The sequence below is a fragment of the Hippopotamus amphibius genome, chromosome 15 (assembly GCF_030028045.1).
Source record: "Hippopotamus amphibius kiboko isolate mHipAmp2 chromosome 15, mHipAmp2.hap2, whole genome shotgun sequence".
NCBI classification, from domain to species: domain Eukaryota; kingdom Metazoa; phylum Chordata; class Mammalia; order Artiodactyla; family Hippopotamidae; genus Hippopotamus; species Hippopotamus amphibius.
In genome coordinates, this window is record NC_080200.1 from 2,536,229 (window position 1) to 2,554,746 (window position 18,518).

At 62.2% G+C, this 18,518-nt stretch overlaps 2 protein-coding genes across 7 annotated transcripts in view; both read left to right on the forward strand.

Annotated features, from left to right (window-relative positions):
* NFIC (nuclear factor I C) overlaps positions 1 to 15,107 on the forward strand; it is a 66,224-nt gene extending 51,117 nt beyond the window's left edge. For 2 of the 6 annotated variants that reach the window (XM_057710343.1, XM_057710342.1), the window contains exons 7-10: positions 4,980 to 5,105; positions 6,881 to 7,065; positions 7,658 to 7,805; positions 13,982 to 15,107. In XM_057710343.1, coding sequence (XP_057566326.1) covers positions 4,980 to 5,105; positions 6,881 to 7,065; positions 7,658 to 7,805; positions 13,982 to 14,274 — 752 coding nt within the window. In that variant the 3' untranslated portion in view covers positions 14,275 to 15,107. Of the gene's footprint in view, positions 1 to 4,979; positions 5,106 to 6,880; positions 7,066 to 7,657; positions 7,806 to 9,757; positions 9,844 to 13,981 lie in introns of all 6 variants that reach the window. The other 4 variants (XM_057710344.1, XM_057710345.1, XM_057710347.1 and 1 more) reach the window with 4 other exon arrangements.
* LOC130837202 (basic proline-rich protein-like) lies at positions 14,284 to 16,790 on the forward strand. Its single transcript, XM_057710018.1, is given in 3 exon segments — positions 14,284 to 14,743; positions 15,107 to 15,255; positions 15,257 to 16,790. Coding segments are annotated over 3 exon segments (1,656 nt in total). The 3' UTR covers positions 16,304 to 16,790.
* Positions 16,791 to 18,518: the final 1,728 nt, after the last annotated feature.

The window sequence follows — 18,518 nt, forward strand, 5'->3', positions numbered from 1 at the left end:
CTTAATTGGAAAAAAGAGAAAGGCTGGAAATAAAGAACCCAGCTTTCAATTCAGGACACTTAAAAAAAAAAAAAAAAAAACCCACCCAAAATTTAAGAGGAAGGAAATGCTAGAGAAAGTCACTGGGGCTTGGTCCAACCTTCCTGCCCTGAGCATGAAGTGGCCATGATGGGGGAGGTCAAGGAGGAAGCCCGTAACAGCTTCTGGTGTGTGATGAGGAAATCACAGAGCTGGAAAGGAATGCCAGAGGGGGGTCAGTCCTCCTATGGCTCCCATTGGTTGCCTCAGGTGATGGTAGACTCACTCCCTCCTATGGGAGTCTCAGTACAAACTGCCTGTCCCTGCGATCTGGGTGCTCACGCCTCTGTGGGGAGATGGATTCTATCATTTCCTCCCCCTCCTCGTCTCCCTCCCTCTTCTTCCCCTTCCTGCCCCTCCTCCTGTTTCTCCTCCTCCCGGCTTCCTCCAGCTTCCTGTCTAGACAGCCCCCAATTAGCTGTTCATTAAGGGGGTTAAGCTGATTAGAGCACTCTCTCGCTTCCTCTGCTGTGGCCACCTCAGGCAGCGCTCAGCTAACCACCCCCCCTCTCCCCGCCAGCCTCCACACTCTGGTGCCAGGGAGGGACAGAGGCCTGAGGGGATCATGCCAGCCCCACCCAGGCAAGACCCCTGCAGCCTCATCGCTCAGGCCCCATACACCAGCTTCCAGGCCTTTGCCCTCTCTGTGCCCGGGCCAGGAGGGCAAGAGCACCCTTTCTCCTCCTGGCCACCTCCTCCCGAGGCCCTCCCTGATTACCCACCCAAGTGAGGCAGAAGGGGGGGTCCCAGAGTGCTTTGCTCTTGAGGCTTCTGTGGCTCCCCACCAGGAGACATGGGCCTCCCACAGGCAGTTATTATATGAAGTGAAATGGGTAACTCTCATCTCGCTCCTCTGTTACCCAGGGGGGCTTACCCCATCTCTTTTTGTTTTTGTTTTATTAATTTATTAATTAATTTATTTTTATTGGCTCTGTTGGGTCTTCGTTGCTGCACATGGGCTTTCTCTAGTTGTGGCGAGAGGGGGCTACTCTTCATTGTGGTGCACAGGCTCCTCATTTTGGTGGCTTCTCTTGTTGCGGAGCACGGGCTCTAGGCACGTGGGCTTCAGTAGTTGTGGTGCACAGGCTTAGTTGCTCCGTGGCATGTGGTATCTTCCTGGGGCAGGGATTGAACCTCTGTCCCCTGCACTGGCAGGCAGATTCTTAACCACTGCGCCACCTAGGAGGTCTCTTACCCGATCTCTTTTTGAACTGGAGGGCGGAAGGGGTGGGAGAGCGTGGCCTGTTGAGTTGCAGAATTGCATTTGAATCCCAGCCCCAAGACCTCAGAGAGTCAGTTCTGCCCGCCCCTGGGTGGTGGTGTCTGGGACATCTCTGGTCATCATGACTTGGGGAGGTGGGCTCCTGGCATCGCGTGGGTGGGACGAGGGGTGCTGCACTTCGCCCCACAGCGCCCAGGACGGGCCCACCAAGGATGACGGCCTGGTGTCAGCAGTGCTGGGCAAGGCGTGGCGAGGCTCCTGCACAGCAAAGCGGCCACTGAGTGGTGGCCGATCCCAGCAGAACTGCGCTCCATCCACGGCCCCGTCCACTCTGCACGCTCTCGGCCCACGCTGGGTCTGGGCCCTGGAGCCCCCGCGGTGGCTGCAGTGGGCCCCCCCACCCCCGGAACTGGCATTGCAAGGGGGGTGGATGGGCTAGTTTGTCAGACTAGCAGCCAGGCGGGTGCTCAGGTGGGGGATGTAGAGGCCCCCGTTAGATGAAGCGTATGTGCTTAAACGGGGGACAGACAGGCACGTGTGACAAGCAAGTGGACAGACGCTCGGGGGCGGGGCACCTACGGGCACGTGTGTCCGCTAAGGTTTGTTATCTTCGACGGGGGCACATAGCGATGCTGAGGGGACCTGTAGGTACGTCTGTGGAGCAGGAAGATGGCCGCTCAGATCCGGGGAGGTCAAGGGCACGCCTGTTAAATGGAGAGACGCCTGCTTTGATGGGGACACGCGGGCCCTGTGTTAACCGCGGAGGTGGCTCACGTGGGGCGTGTTTGTCGAAGGAATGGGGACCATTCAGATGCAGGAACGCAGGCGCGTGCAGGGGTACTAGGGCGACACCACTCTCAGGCAGTGTCGGGTGGGCCCCCTGCCCTCCCCCTGCCCTCCCCTCCCCCTCCTCTCCCCCCTGCCCTCCCCCTCCTCTCCCCCCTGCCCTCCCCCTCCTCTCCCCCCTGCCCTCCCCCTCCCCCTCCTCTCCCCCTCCTCTCCCCCCGCCCTCCCCCTCCCCCTCCCCCTGCTCTCCCCCTGCCCCGCCCCCTCCGCCCCTGCCCCGCCCCGCCCCGCCCCGGCTCCCGCAGACCCGGCCTCCGAGGCTGTAGGAGGGCCTGCGGAGGTGCGGCTGGGGGCGGGGTCCGCGCCCAGGGCTATTTCCATCGAGGACAGGCTGTTCTAGGAAATCCTCCTAAGTGAGCGTCTGACAGCCCTAACCTCATTCCTGCCGCAGCACCGCGCCAGCCGGGAGCCCGCCACCCTCCTAGACACACCCACACGCACGCACACAGACACCCAGTCTGCAGGGCCCACCTCCTCCGCGCCGGCCGCCCTGCGTCCCGCCAGCTCCTCCGGTCCCTGGGAAAGCCCGGGCCTGCTCCCAAGGCCCCGCCTGGCCTCCAGGTCCCTCTGCGCTGCCCGCCGCATCCCAGGACACGATCCCCCCCGCACCCCCAACACACACACACACACACACACACACACACACACACACACACACACACACACACACACACACACACACACACACACACACACACACACACACACACACACACACACACACACACACACACACACACACACACACACACACACACACACACACACACACACACACACACACACACAGCCAATGCACGCCCGGAGCCGTCCGGGGCAGGGGCGTTTGTAACAGCAAACGCAGTTGGTGGCCCGGGTGCCCGCCCGTCAGGGGCTGGTTCCCGGATCGAGGACAGAAGCACCCCCACATGGGGACGCCACGGTGGGGGGGGTGTGGGATGCAGTAGCCTCCCGGATGGGCCGCTGCTAGGAACGCAGGCAGACGCCCAAACACAGAACCGCCGGCCCAAGACCCCAGAAACTGTGGTGGTGGGCCTTGGAGGAGAGTCGGGGTCCTAACTGGGGAAATGCTGCCCCAGGGGACCCTGGGCCATGTCTGGGGACATCTGTGGTTGTCATGACTGGGGGTGCTCCTGGCATCGAGGGGGTGGGGCCCAGGACGGCCCCACAGAGAGTGACCCAGCCCCGATGTCTGCAGCCTGAGAGGCCCCGTCGTGCTGGGTGGGAGGTAGTATGACCCTAGAGGGTGTCGTACTGGGTGAAGTGAGTCAGACAGAGAAAGCCAAGTACCGTATGGTATCGCTCATATATGGAATCTTAAAAAAAAAAATGGTACAAATGAACTTATTTAGAAAATAAAAATAGAGTCACAAACTTAGAAGACAAACTTATGGTTCCCAGCGGGGAAAGGAGAGGGGGCCAGATACATTGGGAGATTGGGATTAACATGTACATACTACTGTGTACCGAATAGAGAACGAATAAGGACCTGCCGTAGAGCTCCTACAACGAACCCTGCTCAGTACTGTGGTGACCTGTGTGGAAAAGAACCTAAGAGAGAGGGAATACACGTGCATGTATAACTGATTCACTTAGCTGTGCTCCTGAAGCTAACAGCATTGTAAATCAACTATACGCCAGTAAAAACTATGTAAGGAATTTTTTAAACAATTATTTAAAAAAAAAAAAACACCTCTCACCGTATGTGAATCCACTGTGGATCTCACCGGGTGTGTTTCACCCTAAAATGAATTTTATTTTTATTTACTTATTTTAAATTTATTTATTTATTTATTTATTGGCTGTGTTGGGTCTTCCTTGTGGTGCACGGGTTCCTCATTGCGGTGGCTTCTCTTGTTGCAGAGCACGGACTCTAGGCACACGTGGGCTTCAGTAGTTGCAGCACGTGGGCTCAATAGTTGTGGCTCGTGGGCTCTAGAGCACAGGCTCAATAGTTGTGGCGCACGGGCTTAGTTGCTCCGCGGCATGTGGGGTCTTGCTGGAGCAGGGATTGAACCCGTGTCCCCTGTGTTGGCAGGCGGATTCTTAACCACTGAGCCACCTAGCAAGCCCTGAAATGAATTTTAAAATAATTTCTGAGTATGTCTGTTTCCAGGCCCCTCATCCCCCAGAGCCCAATTCCAGAGAAGGGGCCAGGCCGAGAACTCTGCCTTTTTTCAGGCACGTCGCCATCCTTTGCTGTCACTAGAAAAAGCCTCTGCAGAGTCTGTTTGTGTCCATTTTACACCACTTATTCATTGAGGCCAAGCTGGAGACCGTGTAGGTTCCCCAGGGCCACGGGGGTAGGTAGTGAGACCCCCGTCTGCAGAGGAATGGCAGCAAGTAACTCCAGCCTGTGGGTGTGTGCCGGGTCCTGGTCTAATGGCTTTACCTATTGTATCTCATTTAATACTCATGATCACTCCCTCCACCACGTAAGGGTCAGGGGTGGGGGCACAAGCACGGAGCCACTCGGGCTTTGGACCACACCCTCCCCTCTTCCCACCCTGCCGCTTTCTCCAGGGCTCTGGCTTCCCCAGGGGACAGGGCAGCCCTGAGCGGATCCATGTCTGGAAGGAGAGAGGTGGGGGCCAGGCTGTGTCATCCAGGGGCCCCTGTGGCATCAGGCTCCTCCTCCTGTGGGCCATGTGACCCTGGATGGCCCCCTTCCCAGCTCTGAGCCTCGGTTTGCCTCTCCTTACAATGGGCTCCCGGCCCCTCGCTCACGGGTCGCTGGGAGAAGGAGGGGCAGGGGCACTGTGGGGAGGTCCAGGGGTCCTGGGGGTGGCGCGACTCTGCCTGCCGGCCCTTGACCCTCTGGCCCTCCCTGCAGGCATCTCATCCCCGGTGAAGAAAACAGAGATGGACAAGTCCCCTTTCAACAGTCCGTCTCCCCAGGACTCGCCTCGCCTCTCCAGCTTCACCCAGCACCACCGGCCCGTCATCGCCGTGCACAGTGGTGAGCATTCTGGGCCCCGGGGCGGGGAGAGGTGGCTGGGCCCTCTGACCAGGCCCCTTGTGGCCAGGGAAGTCCTGCCGGTCATCTGACCACGAGTCCTATTGCTGTAGCCTCCCAACCAGGCAAGAAAGCCTGCGGTGCCGTGGAGAGAGTGCCCAGTCCTGATTCTTTGGGGGGCCTCCGTTTCCCCTTCTGTACATGGAGGTGCAGCCCGGGGCTCACCCCTCAACCTGCTCCCCATATGTCATACTCGAGTGACCCACAGACAGACCCTGGGGTTGGATGGCCGCAGGAGGCGGCAGACGCCGAGAAGGACACAAGCAGGCCACGCAGGGATACGGGCACTCGCGGCCACACAGACAGGAAGCATCACACTCCCAGCAGAGGAGACGGGCTCCAGCAACCGCAGGCACGAGCGGAGCTCATCACCTGTCCATGAGGGCTCATAAACATCCCCCTCCCAGGGCTGCCCGTAGGACCGAATGAGTTAAATCAGGATGAGTTAAATAAGAGCTTGAATGCCACCTGTAGCCCCTTGGCTGTGATGATAGGTCGATAGTAACGATTTGGTTCCACGCTGGGGCAGACACACACACACACCCCTGCCACAGCACGGCAGCCCCTCCCCCACCACCACCATTCTTGTAAATAAAGTTTTATTGTCACAGGGCCACACCCATCCGCTTACACGCCTGTGGCGGCTTTCAGGCCATAAGGGCAGAGTTGAGTAGCCGCGTCAGTGACCCTATGGCCTGAAAAGCCGAAAACATTGACTCTCTGGCCAGAGAGAGAGGAAGGGGGAGTGACCGCTAGTGGACACGGGGCTTCTTTTGGGGGGAATGAAATGGTTCTGGAACTACAAAGTAAATATACTGCACGTCACTGAATTGTTTAGAAAAAGGAAAAATAAATAAATAAAAGCTGATACCACACTGGAATACTCAGCCATGAAAAGGGGGGAAGCCCTGACACGCGCCACCACGTGGACGGACCCTGCGGACACGAGGCTCAGGGAGAGACGCAGACACAGGAGGACACACAGGGGGTGACTCCACTGACGGGAAACGTCCAGAACAGACAGATCCACAGACACGGAGAGTGGGTTCCTGGTTGTCAGGGGGTGGGGGGGGGTCTCCTTTGGCGAGGTGAGAATGTTCTAAGAGAGATTATAGGGATGGTTGCCCAGATCCGTGAATGCGCTAAAGAAAAAAAAAAAAAAAACGGTGAATTGTAGACTTTAGAAGGGTGGATTTTATAGTGTGTAAATGATATCTCAATTGCAAAAGAAATATTGACCTGCCGGCCATATATGGAAAGAGCTGGCTGAGCCCCGGGTCAGGTTGCGGGCTGTGGGGCCAGTCGGCCTGGGCTCGAAGCCCGGGTCTGCCACCTCCTTGCTGTGGGGCTGTGGGTGTTCCCTCTGTGAGCCACCGGTCAACACTCTGTTTTAAAAAAAAGGTGATGGGAGTTCCCTGGCAGTGCAGTGGTTAGGACTCCACGCTTTCACTGCCGAGGGCTCGGGTTCAGTCCCTGGTCAGGGGACTAAGATCCCGCCAGCCAAAAATAAATGTTTTAAAATAAAAGTAAATAAAAACTTTAAAAGGGATGACACCAGAACCCCATGGGGTCACAGTGGAGTCAGTGCACCTGGACATGCACGTATTATTAGAGGTGCCATGATGCGGGAGTGACCCACACGCACAAACGCGGTCACTCGGGGACAGGGCGGCCTGGCGGGAGCCCCCGGTGACCACTGCCTGCTCCCCTCTCCGCAGGGATCGCCCGGAGCCCTCACCCGTCCTCGGCCCTGCACTTCCCCACCACCTCCATCCTGCCCCAGACGGCCTCCACCTACTTCCCGCACACGGCCATCCGCTACCCGCCACACCTCAACCCCCAGGACCCCCTCAAAGATCTCGTCTCGCTGGCCTGCGACCCGGCCAGTCAGCAACCTGGACCGGTGAGTTGGGCAGGGGGTGGCGTGACCTCCCCGGGGCCCTGGCGCGAGTGTCAGGCAGCCCCCCTCCTCCGGGGCAGCTTCTGTGTCGCCGGCGGCCGGGTCCGCAGCCTCCGGAGCTGGACCGGGTGGGAACGCGGGCTTTTGCGGATGTCCGAGTGGACAGCACGTATTCTAGGAAGCCCCGAAATCAGATGCGGTGACGGCGGAGCTCGGGCCGGCTTTGGCCAGGCTTCCACCAAAGCCTTTCGGTGTTCGGAGCCTTTTCGGTGCGGATGTGGGCATCGCGGGCGAGGTGACGGATGAACGAATGTATACTTGCGGCGAAGGCGGGGAGATGGGCCGGGGCCGCCCGTGAGGTCCAGCGATGCTGCCTAGGAGGCGTGGAAGGAGAGCAGGGGGGCACACAGTGGCCTGAGGAGGCAGGGAAGGGACCTCAGGATGCCGGAGGCCTGCGGGGTCAGGCAAGCACTGGCACCCACCAAACTCGTCCCGGCCACGCCCACCAGGCCGGTCCACGGCCCCGGGCTGGACGGCAGCCCGCGGCGGAGGGGGCGTCCGCCGCCTTAACCACCTGTCTCTCTGTTCCCCCCAGTTAAATGGAAGTGGCCAGCTCAAAATGTCCAGTCCCTGCCTTTCTGCTCAGATGCTGGCACCCCCGCCCCCCGGGCTGCCGCGGCTGGCGCTCCCCCCCGCCACCAAACCCACCTCCGAGGGAGGAAGCTCGTCGCCGACCTCGCCCTGTAAGCACCCGGGAAGGTGTCCCCGAGGGGCCCCTCCCCTCCCTGGCCCCCCGCTGCTGGGGTCAGGGGCTCAGGCCCGGCCCGGTGGGTACCGGCGAGTTTGGTGGGTCCTCAGATGAAGGCCTGGTCCACGCAGGGCCGAGGCATCCTGAGGGGACGGCCAGGGGCGCGTCTGGGGTCCGCCCCCGCGGGCCGAGTGGCCTGGGGCCCCCGTGTACCCCCTCTGGGCCTCCGAACCCTCCTCCGTGCGACAAGCAGCTGACAGTAGGTGAAGACCTCAAACGGGAGGCCGGAGGGGGCCAGACCCGGCCCCCAGATGCCTTTTGTCTGCGGAAAATGAGAACCTGCTGCGGTGGTGGTGGTGGTTTTAAAATCAGGGCATCGCACATAGAAACTCCAGAGTCCCAGATTCTCGGGGGCAGCTGGCCACAGGGGGGCCGTGTTCCTGCTGGTGACCCGGGCTGGGCCACACCTGCAGACAGGACAGACCCCACCTGCCCACCTGACCCCAGGAGGCCCTGGGTTGGCGGCCTCACCTTCTAGAACTTTCTGCTCTCTGGACGTGGGTCCAGGTGGTAGCCTGGTGGGAGGCCCTGGCTTGCTCTCCTAACCTTCTAGAGCTTTCCACTTTCTGGATGTGGCTCCAGATTACAGCTTGCCAGCCCCCAGTGCACCCATCTCCCCCGTCCAGGTTTGCTCCAGGCTGGGAAGAAGCTCGGAATCCCGTCCTGGGGTCTACCCCATCAGCGGTGGCTCTGCCCCCAGCCTCTCCCTAAACCCCCTTCCTTTGTGGGTGTCTCTCTCTCCCTCGCTCCCCAGATGAGATTCCTCACCCCACCTGGGCAGGAGGAGCCAGCACTTCCACCTGGGCCCCATCGCCCTCCCCCCCCCCCCCCCCACCGCATGGAGCACCCCTGCCCCTGGCATTTCTTCCCCTGCATCCCCCGCCTGCGAAGACCCGGGGCAGCCTCACATGCAGACGGGCTTTCTCCAAACACCAAGATGCGGCGGTGGGGCACTGGGTTCTAATTCTGTCCCTGCAGCTCGCTCGCTGTGTGACCTTGGGCAAACGTCCTCCCCTCTCTGAGCCTCAGTTTTTCTCAGCCGCAAAATGGGACCGTCACCAGAGGGCAGTGGGGAGCGAGTCGGTGCAGTAGATCAGGGAGGACATTTAGCAGGAGGCCGGGTGCAGAGGACAGAGTCGGCATGCAGTGCTGGTCATCACCTACTCTCCCTACTTTCTCATCTGTGAAATGGGCACAATGATCACATCTGCCGCGTGGAGGCCGCTGAGGGTTAAAATGGGATGGTGCCCGGTGCCTGGCATACGGTAGACACTTCACAGGCGAGGAAGAAACGTGGGTTTCTTCTCCTTTCCCCTGCACCGCCTTCTGAACTGCAGGTCCAGCCTGCTTCCCGCATCCCAGCAAGCCTCAGCGCCTCCCACTTAGCTGTGCTCCGGCGGAGACCACGTGGGGACCCTCCCGCCACCCCCGTCCCCTCCCCGGCCTGGGTTGCACATCGTTCACTTGCCGGCAAACCGTCGTCAGTGAGATTAAAATATAATCAGATATATATGTATGTGCACGCACACGCAGCCTTCCCCGTGCTCTCTCCAGGAGGGAAATTAATAAATAAAACGCCCTCAATAATTCACGGCGCCCCACGCGGCGGGATGCAGGCGGCGGGAGCAGGATGGACCAGGCAGCGGAGCGCTCTGAATAATTTACAGGCGGCTTCTGGATCATGAATCTTTCCTCCTGCGCCTTCCCTCTCGGCAGCCGCCCGCCCGCGTGACCCTGGGGCCCGGACCATGCGGGGGAGGGCGGCACGCTCAGAGGCGCCGACGCGAAGGCCCGGCTGTGTGACCCTGGGCCGCGGCCACCCTCTCTGGTGCTCCCGCGCCCCCACCCTGCGCGCTAACGGGCTTTCGGTCTCTCTCCTCCCCGCAGCCTACTCTACGCCCGGCACGTCCCCTGCAAACCGTTCCTTTGTGGGATTAGGACCAAGGGATCGAACGGGCATTTATCAGGCACAGGTAGGGGCCAAGAGGCCGGCTGGCGGGGGGGTGGGAGGGGCAGGGCAGAGGGGCCGGCCTGGGCACGCTGGGTCCCGTGCCGCCCCCCCCAGCCGCACCCCTGGCACGGCGGCCGTTGAGTGTGGAAGGGGGGCCCAGCCTCCCCGGTCCTCCCAGGGCCTCGAGCCCATACCCGGGGATGTGGTACGGCCCCAAATCCTGCCAGGGGCCGCTCCTGGCAGGGCTGCTGTGGGGCTGGGGTTATCACCACCCTGGCCCCATTTGTACCGACGGGAAGACTGAGGCTCACAGAGGCGAGGGGTTTGCCCGGGATCACACACTGCGTCAGCCCACGCTTTCAACCCCCCAGCCTTCATCCCCTCCCACGCTGGGCGGAGGGAGGGACCACAGGAGAGGGAGGCGCGGGGCGGGGTGGCAGGGGACCCCAGGACCCCAGGGGCAGGTGGGGAAACGGAGGCAGCCCTTGCAGGGGCGGGGCCTCCCCGTAGAGCCTGCGAGGTGGGAGGGGGCGCCGGAGGCAGGATTGGCACCCTGCAGCCTAGAGTGCACCAGGGCCGGGGGCGCGAGGCTGGCGGAGGACGCGACAGGGAGGCTCAGAGAGGAGGAGCGCGTTGCTGCGGCTGCACAGCAGTGCGGGGCAGAGTCTCCGTGGGTCTGGAACTGAGGCTCGTGGCTCCCAGCGTCCCTCGGGGTGGGAGGTGACCTCGGCCCCTGCGCACGCGTCGCCAACACCCGCCTCCGGGCTGGGGTCCGCATCTGTGTTGCGTGCAGGCGGGAATGTGTCGGCAGGCGGTGTTCAAGGGTGGTGGCTGGACCCCAGAGCCATGCTCCCTGATGCGTGTTGGGGAGGGGGGAGTCGCGGGATATAAAACAGCCAGAGAGCAGCACCTCCAAGGCCCAGATGCACAGAGAAACCTCCTCAGGGCGCCCCAGCATCTCCAAATCCCCAGAACCATAGCGCGTGGGGATGTGTGGGGTCCCCAGGGGTCACATTCGAATCTTCAAGCCACTGTGAGAGGGTCCCCTGCCGCAGAGTCCATGGGGAGGGGCCGTGGAGGAGCTGGAGAGGTCGTCGCATCCCCATCCTGCACACTGACCAAGCCCAAGGAGCCTCCCGCCACAGCCTGGCCCCTGTCCGGGGCGTGCCAGGTTGCTACTGGCAGCTCAGGGGGCCCTCCCTCCCTGCCCAGACTTCCGCTGCAGGTGCTGGGATCAGGAGACCAGGGCCCGTGCCCAGCTCTGCTTCACCCACTCTGAACCTCAGTCTCTTCTTCTGGCCTTGGGCACCTCCTGGGGAGTCTCTGAAGGGTCTGCAGCATCAGGGCAGCGGTGTTCTCCAGAAAGGGCGCTGAGAGGCCAAGACCGCCTGGCACACCCAAATTATTAAGGGTCCTGCTTTACAGAGCCCCGGCCAGGATCCAGAGGGATCACTTGGTCAGGGTCTCGCACCGAGCTGGCGTGGCCCCAGGACCCCCCCCTCCCCCCCGCTTTGGGTTCTGTCCCGGCCTGGACACCCCTGCCCCCACAGTGCTCAGGGAGCCAGGCGTTTCCTCTCCCGCCCCCACCCGACAGCCCTCCCCACGGGAGGCTGGGAATGTCCTAATTGCTTCAGAAACCAAAGCTAATAAAAGTGACAGGGAGGGGGCCCTGCCCTCTCAACCCTTCCCCAGCCTCCCCCACCCCTGCCTCCCCTCCCCCGTTGTCGGCCTCTGCATGGGGGAGGGGGCGTCACCCCACGTGGATGGCCTGGAAGGGGAGGGACACCAAGGCAGGCAGGGGGGTGGGGGTGGGAATGGGTGGTGGGGGGGGACCTTCGGTTCTCTGGGCCCCACTGGGGACCCAGAGAGGGTGGCACGGGGACTGTGGAGGAACCTTGGGTGGGGGGAGGCATCAGGGCCCTGCCTGGGTGGGGAGGGGTTGGAGCCTGGGGTCCGGCACAGCAGTGCTGCCAAGGGCTAGAAATGATGGGGAGCCAGCCTGAACCTGGAAGACCTCACATGTGGGCTTTGGCTTGGGGGCCCAGGGGCGCCGTGGAGGGGACTAGAGGGAGGGAGGGGCACAGCCAGGGCTGGGAGTTGGAAGGAATTTTGTGGGGCTGGTGGGGGGGGGGGGTCGGGCACGGAAGGTGAAAGATGGATGAGAGAGCCCCGAGGGTTATGGGGAAGGCGAAGCCCCCTATCTGGGTCTGGGGAGGACCCCACCAGCACCGCGCGGGCAGGACCCCTGGTCCCCGGACTAAATGAGGGCGCCCAAGTGCCCCAGTGGGTTCAGGCGCCCCCCCCCCCCCCCGGCAGACCCCACAGGGAGGAGGGACGCAGGGAGGAAGGAGCCGTGAGACCCGCTCCCCCCTCTCGGAGCCCCTGTGTGAAGGGCTCGGAGCCGAGAGGCCTCTCCTTTCTGGCCCAGTCAGCACGTCTCCTGGCGGGTTGGCGCTCCTCTGCCAGCCCCCCCGCCCCCCAGCCTGCAGCGGCTTCTCTCCCTCCCCACACGCCCTTCCATCTTCTGCCCTCCCCCCCCCAGTCAGCGCCCCTCCCCCGATCAATATCCTCTCCCGCCATCCGCGCCCCTCCCCTGATCAATGTCCATCGACCCCTTCCCTGATCAATTGCGCACCTTCTTTATTCTCCCCGCCCACCATCTCTCCCCATCGGTTCCCCCCAGTCCTGAGCCGTCCATCACTTCAGCCCCCAGAGCAGGGCCCTGTGGGCTCTGACACCCCCTCCCCCTCCCAGGTGAAGGGGTCCACCCAGCCGAGCATTTTACACCAGGAGCTCTTTGCCCATCGTGCCCATTCAGCAGATTAGCAAACTGAGGGCCAGAGGGGTTAAGCCACATGCTCAAAGCCATGCTGGTGGCTCCAGCCGGGCCAGGGGGGTGCCAGAGCCCAGACCTCACCGCTGGCACTGCGTGGCCTCAGTCTCCCCCTCAGTGGATGGGGGAGGATGTTGAGTTGAGGAGGCAGAGAGCCTAGAAGGGGAGGAGGCAGAGAGGAAGGGCCTAGGGGAGGCCGGCCACCACCGGGGAGGGTCACGCCCAGAATCTGTCTGGTTGCCAACGGAAACCAGACATGAGGTAATGGCCAAGATGAACTTGAACTTGGCTGGAGGTGGGGGGCTGGGCGCCACGGCGCCAGTTCAATGGGATGGCCCAGAGGCTGCAGGGCAGCCTGGTTGGAGGGGGTGCGATTGATTTACAGCAGGGGTAGGGGGGCAGCACTGCTGCGACCTGGGCAGGGGTCGGGGGGGGGGTTACCTACCCCCAGGCCCACCCCACACAGCCGAATCGGATGCATTTCCAGGGGAAGGGTCTGCACAGAGGCTTCCCTGTGGAGTCCCAGGCCAGAGCTGTCCATGCAGACCTGGCCGCCTGACCCGGAGCCTCAGTCTCCCCCTCTGTAAAGCAGAAGTCGTGACCCCCTCAAAGGCCAGGCTGAGGGGTCAGCCCCAGGCAGGGGGACAAGCCAGGACTCGGGCCTCTCAGGCCTGAGGTCGGATTCCAGCTTCTCGCCTCCCATGCTGGCGGACTTGAGCAAATTACTTTACCTCTCTGAGCCCGTTTTCTTCACTGCGAAACGGGGTCAGGGGACAGTCGTCCCTCTTTCATGGGCGTTCTGGGGGAACCATTAAGTGGGAAAATGTTTGTTAAAACAAAAAAAGGAAACAACCCCCGTGGCAGTGCCTGCACGTGGGGGCGCTCTGTAAAAATTCACCTGGCGCCCTCCCCCATTTTATACTCAATGAGGTGCCGAGGTGGGGTTGCCAGGTTCAGCAAACAGCGCCACGGGACCACGGGATGCGCAGATAGATTTCAATTCCAGATAAAGACCTTTAAAAATATATATATATATTAGCATACGTATATCCCCAAAGTTGCATGGGTTATACTTATATTAACAGGTTTGTCCATCGTTTATCCAGGATTCAGATTTCACTCTGCATCCTGAGTTTTAACTGGCAGCGCCGCTTAGGGGCAAAGTCACTTGCCTAGGGTCACCCAGCAGGTGATGCCAGGGGTAGGGGAGGCAGAGGTCCCAGGTCCCAGGGGGCGGGGGGGCTTTGGTGGGTATGGGCAGTGGCTGGCAGAACCTGACCCCGATCTCTCTCTCTCTCTCTCTCTGTGTCCCCCTCGGGCCGCCCAGTCCTGGTATCTGGGATAAGAAAGAGTTCTTCCCACGCCCTGTTCCTCCATCCCGGGAACCCCGGGGGGCCGCGCCGCCGGCCCCCGGCCCACGTTTTCGGTGGAAAGCTAGCGCAAGCGAGACCACCCCGCCAACTCCCAGCCCGGCCGAGAGACAAAACACACAGACGCGTAACACACAGGAGGAAAACAAGAAAAAAAAAAAAAGGAGAAAAAAAAAAAAAAAGACAAACGGGAAAAAAAAACAACAAAAAACCACACATTACAAATAAACCCACCCAACCAAGACGATAAGAGGTAAAGATGGCAACGCTTCGGGCTCTCGGGACACCACGGCCGGACGGACCGGACCGGAGGGCCAGGCCCCGCCACCCCTGGGAGCCGGCGCTCGGGGCCCATCCTAAGTTATTCATCTCCTCTCACCGCTGCTCTGGGAGGGCTGGCCGCCCCCGCCTCCGCCCTGGACCAGGTGAGCGCAGCCTGGTGCCCGTGCCCGGCCGACGGGGCGGGACACCCAGGGAGGCCACCTCTCCCCGCGCCCCCAGCGCCACCGCCACCGCCACCGCCGGGACAGTGTTTGCCAAGCGGGGAGGCCGCCCCCGGGGGGGCCGGCGAGGACCCCAGCAGCGGGCATCAGAGGCCACCGCGGAGGCCAGGGTGGGCCAGGGAGCGATGGGGGCAGAAGAGGGTCGCAGGGAGACCCCAGGCGTCGCCGGGGGACGAGGACGCGCGCCCGATACTCTCGCAGGAGTGTCCCGCGATCGTGGACCTCTCCACCCGACCCGGAGCGCGCCGGGGACTTGGTCTTGCGTGAAGCTCACCCACCCCAGCGCCGGCCCTGTTTGGGAGCCGTCTCTATGCAAATGACCCCCAGCCCCCCCCCCCAGGCGTAGGAGGCCACCCCAGCGCGCCCCAGCCCCAGCCCCGGCGGCTCCACACCCCCCTGGGGGAGGGCCCCGCGTTGCACACACTGTAAGAAATGCACTTTCCGGGGAAGGGGCCGGGGGCGGTGGCGTGGGGGGCCCGGGGCTGCTCTGGACTCTCCATCCGCCCCCGCCCTGAACGGGGAGGGCCCCCCCCCCATGTGGCCTGTGGAGGTGGGGGGGGTGAGAGCAAGTGGTTTAAGTGCCTGATTCCCGCCGCCCGCCCCTCCCCTTTGTCCAGCGGGGACGCGCGTGGCCGTGGGCATCCTCCGGCCCCTCCCCCCGCAGCCCGGCCCCTCCCGCCGCAGACCGCTCATTGCTGTGCCCCCCCCCCAGAGCTAGAGAGATGGGACCCCCCCCCCCCCGCAGTGGGCCCGAGGGGCAGAGCTGGGCATCCATCCCCCAGCGTCCTGCCGTGTCGGGGCCCAGGGGCGGGGTTTGGGGAAGCTGGTGGGCCCCACCCCGCGCCCCCTCTGCCAGTGCCTTACATCGAGGAGCGACACCCCCTCCCTGGTGCCTCCCGGCCCAAAGGGGGACCACAGTTTGCACTTTCATCCCCCTCCACCCCCCCGCCGAAGTGGGGCACAGCCGGGAGGTGCATCGCAGCTGGGCCGCCAGAAGGAGAGAAGGCCAGGCCGGGTGGGGTCCACGCGCGCCTGGACAGGATGGGGGGGCGGTCTGGCTGGGGGCGGGGAGGGTCAGCGCCTCAGGGCTCCCTGCGGCCGTGGGGGGGGGGCCTCCCACCTGCTAAACATTTTCCGTTGAGCCGCTCCGAGAACACTAAGCCTGGGGCCACCGAGGGCCCCCTCACCCCAGCTACCCGGCCCCCTCCATGCCTCCACCCCGGGATGGCCATTTGGGTGGGGGGCCTGGGAGGGGGTGTGTGGTGTTTTAGGGTCACCAGGCCCAAACGCAGGGACCCCTCCCGGCCCATCCCAGAGCCCCAACTGGCCTCCTGCTCTGCCTGGCGCTGGGGAGTCCTGACCCCCGCCCCCGGGCCCGGGTCAAAGCCATGGCCCTGGGCAGGGCCTCCGCCTCACCTGCTCCCAGCCTGGCCCTCCCCTCCCTCTCCCGGTGAAACCCCGGTGCCCCCGGGGCCTGGCCAGCCTCCCCCCACCCTCCCAGACACCAGACTTTCCTCCCAAACCAGCCCAAGGGGCTTGGCAGACCCACTTGATCATAAAGAGAAAGGACCCCCCCCCCACCACCAAGACCCTTTCCCACCAGCCCCCACTCTCGCTGTCCGGAGGGGTTCAAGAACTCTTGGTCCGTCCGTCTGTCCCCAGGGCCCCTCCACCGGGTGGCCGCTGGGGACCAGAGCGTGGGCCGCTCTCCGGGAGGGCAGGAGGGGTGGGTCGTGCAGTTGGGGTATCCGGAAGCTTCTCAGCCGGGAACCTTAGGGTGCGGGTAGGCGGGGGAGAGGAGGGGGCACCTGGCAGCCCCCAGCTACCTAACTTTGCATGGTGCTTAGTTGAGGATTCCTGTGACCTGGCTCGTAACGTCAGCTCGCGGCGGCTGAAACTGCATGGCAAATAATACTGGCTCTATCTCCCTCCCCCAGCCCTCCCCAGCCCTCCCCACGCCCACCCCCTCCTCTTTAAAAGAAAAAAAAAAAAAAAAAAGATACAAAAAAAAAAAACTTAAAAAAATTCCATGTTTCCTAATTTGCACGAAATTTTCTACCACATGATGTGCCTTGCCTTCCGAAAATAAGTATTACCTTTAAACAATATCAGCGCACAGATAGCTGCATGCACTGCTCGTGTAGTTCAAAAAAAAAAAAAGACAAGACAATGACATGAAATAAACAGTAAAAATTGAAAAGGGATGTATTTCTATTTGTAAAAAAAAAAAAAAAAATTTAAGATTTAAAAAAAAAAAGAAAAATCACACGCTTAAAAATCACATTGCTGAGGACAGCAGTCCTCGGAACAATCGCCTCCTGGTTTGCCCCACCCCAGCCCACCCTCGGCTCTGCCCCCACGTCCCCTGCTGCATCGGGGGTGCCCCCTGGTGCTGTGCAAACCCCCCCCCCCGGCCCCACCCTCGGGCTCCAGAGGGGTCATTTCCGAATCCCCTGCCCACCGCGGCGGACAGACCTCAGGGGTGTGCGCTGGCCCCGGGCAAGGGCCTCTCCCCTCACTGGGCCACAGGCCAGCCCCCCAGACGCCACGCATGCACCCACCATCCGTGCGGCCCCCCCCATGGGGCAGCCACCCTGCCGACAGCCAGACCCCCCACCCCGTCCCACCTCTCCCGCAGGCTGGCGTCCCCCTGGCTCAGGGTCAGATCACGGTCCCACCCCCACCCCCCGTCCCCCTGTGCAGCCCCCTCCTTTTTGCCAAAGGACCCACCCCCCCAGACTGGCCTTGGGTGGCAGGAAGGACCCTCCTGTCCGCCCACCCCGTTCTACGACGTCTTCCAGCTGTGACTGTGGAGGTGGTCTGGTGTGAAACAAACAAAAAGACGAAAACCAAACCCGATATATGCAATATTTGTCTGTCTGTACCTGTAGGTCTAGCCCATTGGAGGCCCGGCCAGGGGCGCCAGGGGGCTGCGGCGGCCGGGGGCACCGCATCACAGGCCCTGTCCCAGGGGGCTGGCCATGCTGTTGTCTTTTCCTTAGTTTTCTCTTCTTTTCCTTCCTTCCTTCCTTATTTTCTTTCTTTCTTTTTTTTTTTTTTTTTTTTCTTCCAGTTTCCTTTGCCTTTAACTCAACCAAAGCTGAGACAGTAGCAGTTAGTGGAGTGTCCAGGCAGAAGGACCAAAGGGCCGGTTTCTCCAGCCCCCTTTGGCCCTCCCTATCCCCTCCCCCCCCGGGCCCCTCAAACATCTCCTGTGGGGATCCACCAGGCAGACGTCCCCGGCCGCCACCTTGGACTTTAGACTTGTCTCCAGAGCCGGGTGGGGCCTTGCAGACAGGCCCTGGCTCTCGCCCACAACCGATCGGCCCTGCCATGTTTTCTTCCATAAAGACACCCCAGGGGCCAGAGGGAGAGTCCAGACCGTGGCCTCCGCTGGGCCTTGACACTGCCCTTGAGAACTGCCCTTTGGCCTGAGAGCCCAAGGCCATACTTGTCAGTTTCTGGGAGGGGTGATTTCGCCCACCGCCCGGGGAAGTGGGAGCGGCCAGTGGCGCAGGGAGTGGGTGGTACCTCCCTGCAGGACCCCTCCCCCAAGGGCTTCACTGGGAGCACCGTTAGCGTCCCCCACGGCCTGCACGCCACGCCACCCCGGGCCCCAGAGCCGTGCCCTCCCTCGCCCGCAGCTGTGTGTCAAAATAAGGCAGAAACACTAGGAACCAGACACCTCACCTGCTTCTGCCGTTTGGGTCGGTGCCCTGGGAGGGGGGCAGGGGTTGGGTGTTTTGGGGTTGGTTTTTTTTTTGACATGTACGACACTGACACCTCATACCCCATCCCTTCCCAAGCCCGCTGTCACCCACTCACCCATTGTCCATCCCATGCAAAGCCCCCCAGCCTGACCTCGGGGTCCAGCCCCCGCTGTGGAAAAGACTAGTGAGACCTTCCCAATAGATGCAAATTTCCCCATCCCTCTGTTTGAATGAGGGAGGGCACCAGACCCCAACCGGGGTGGACAGGGAGGTGTGGAGAT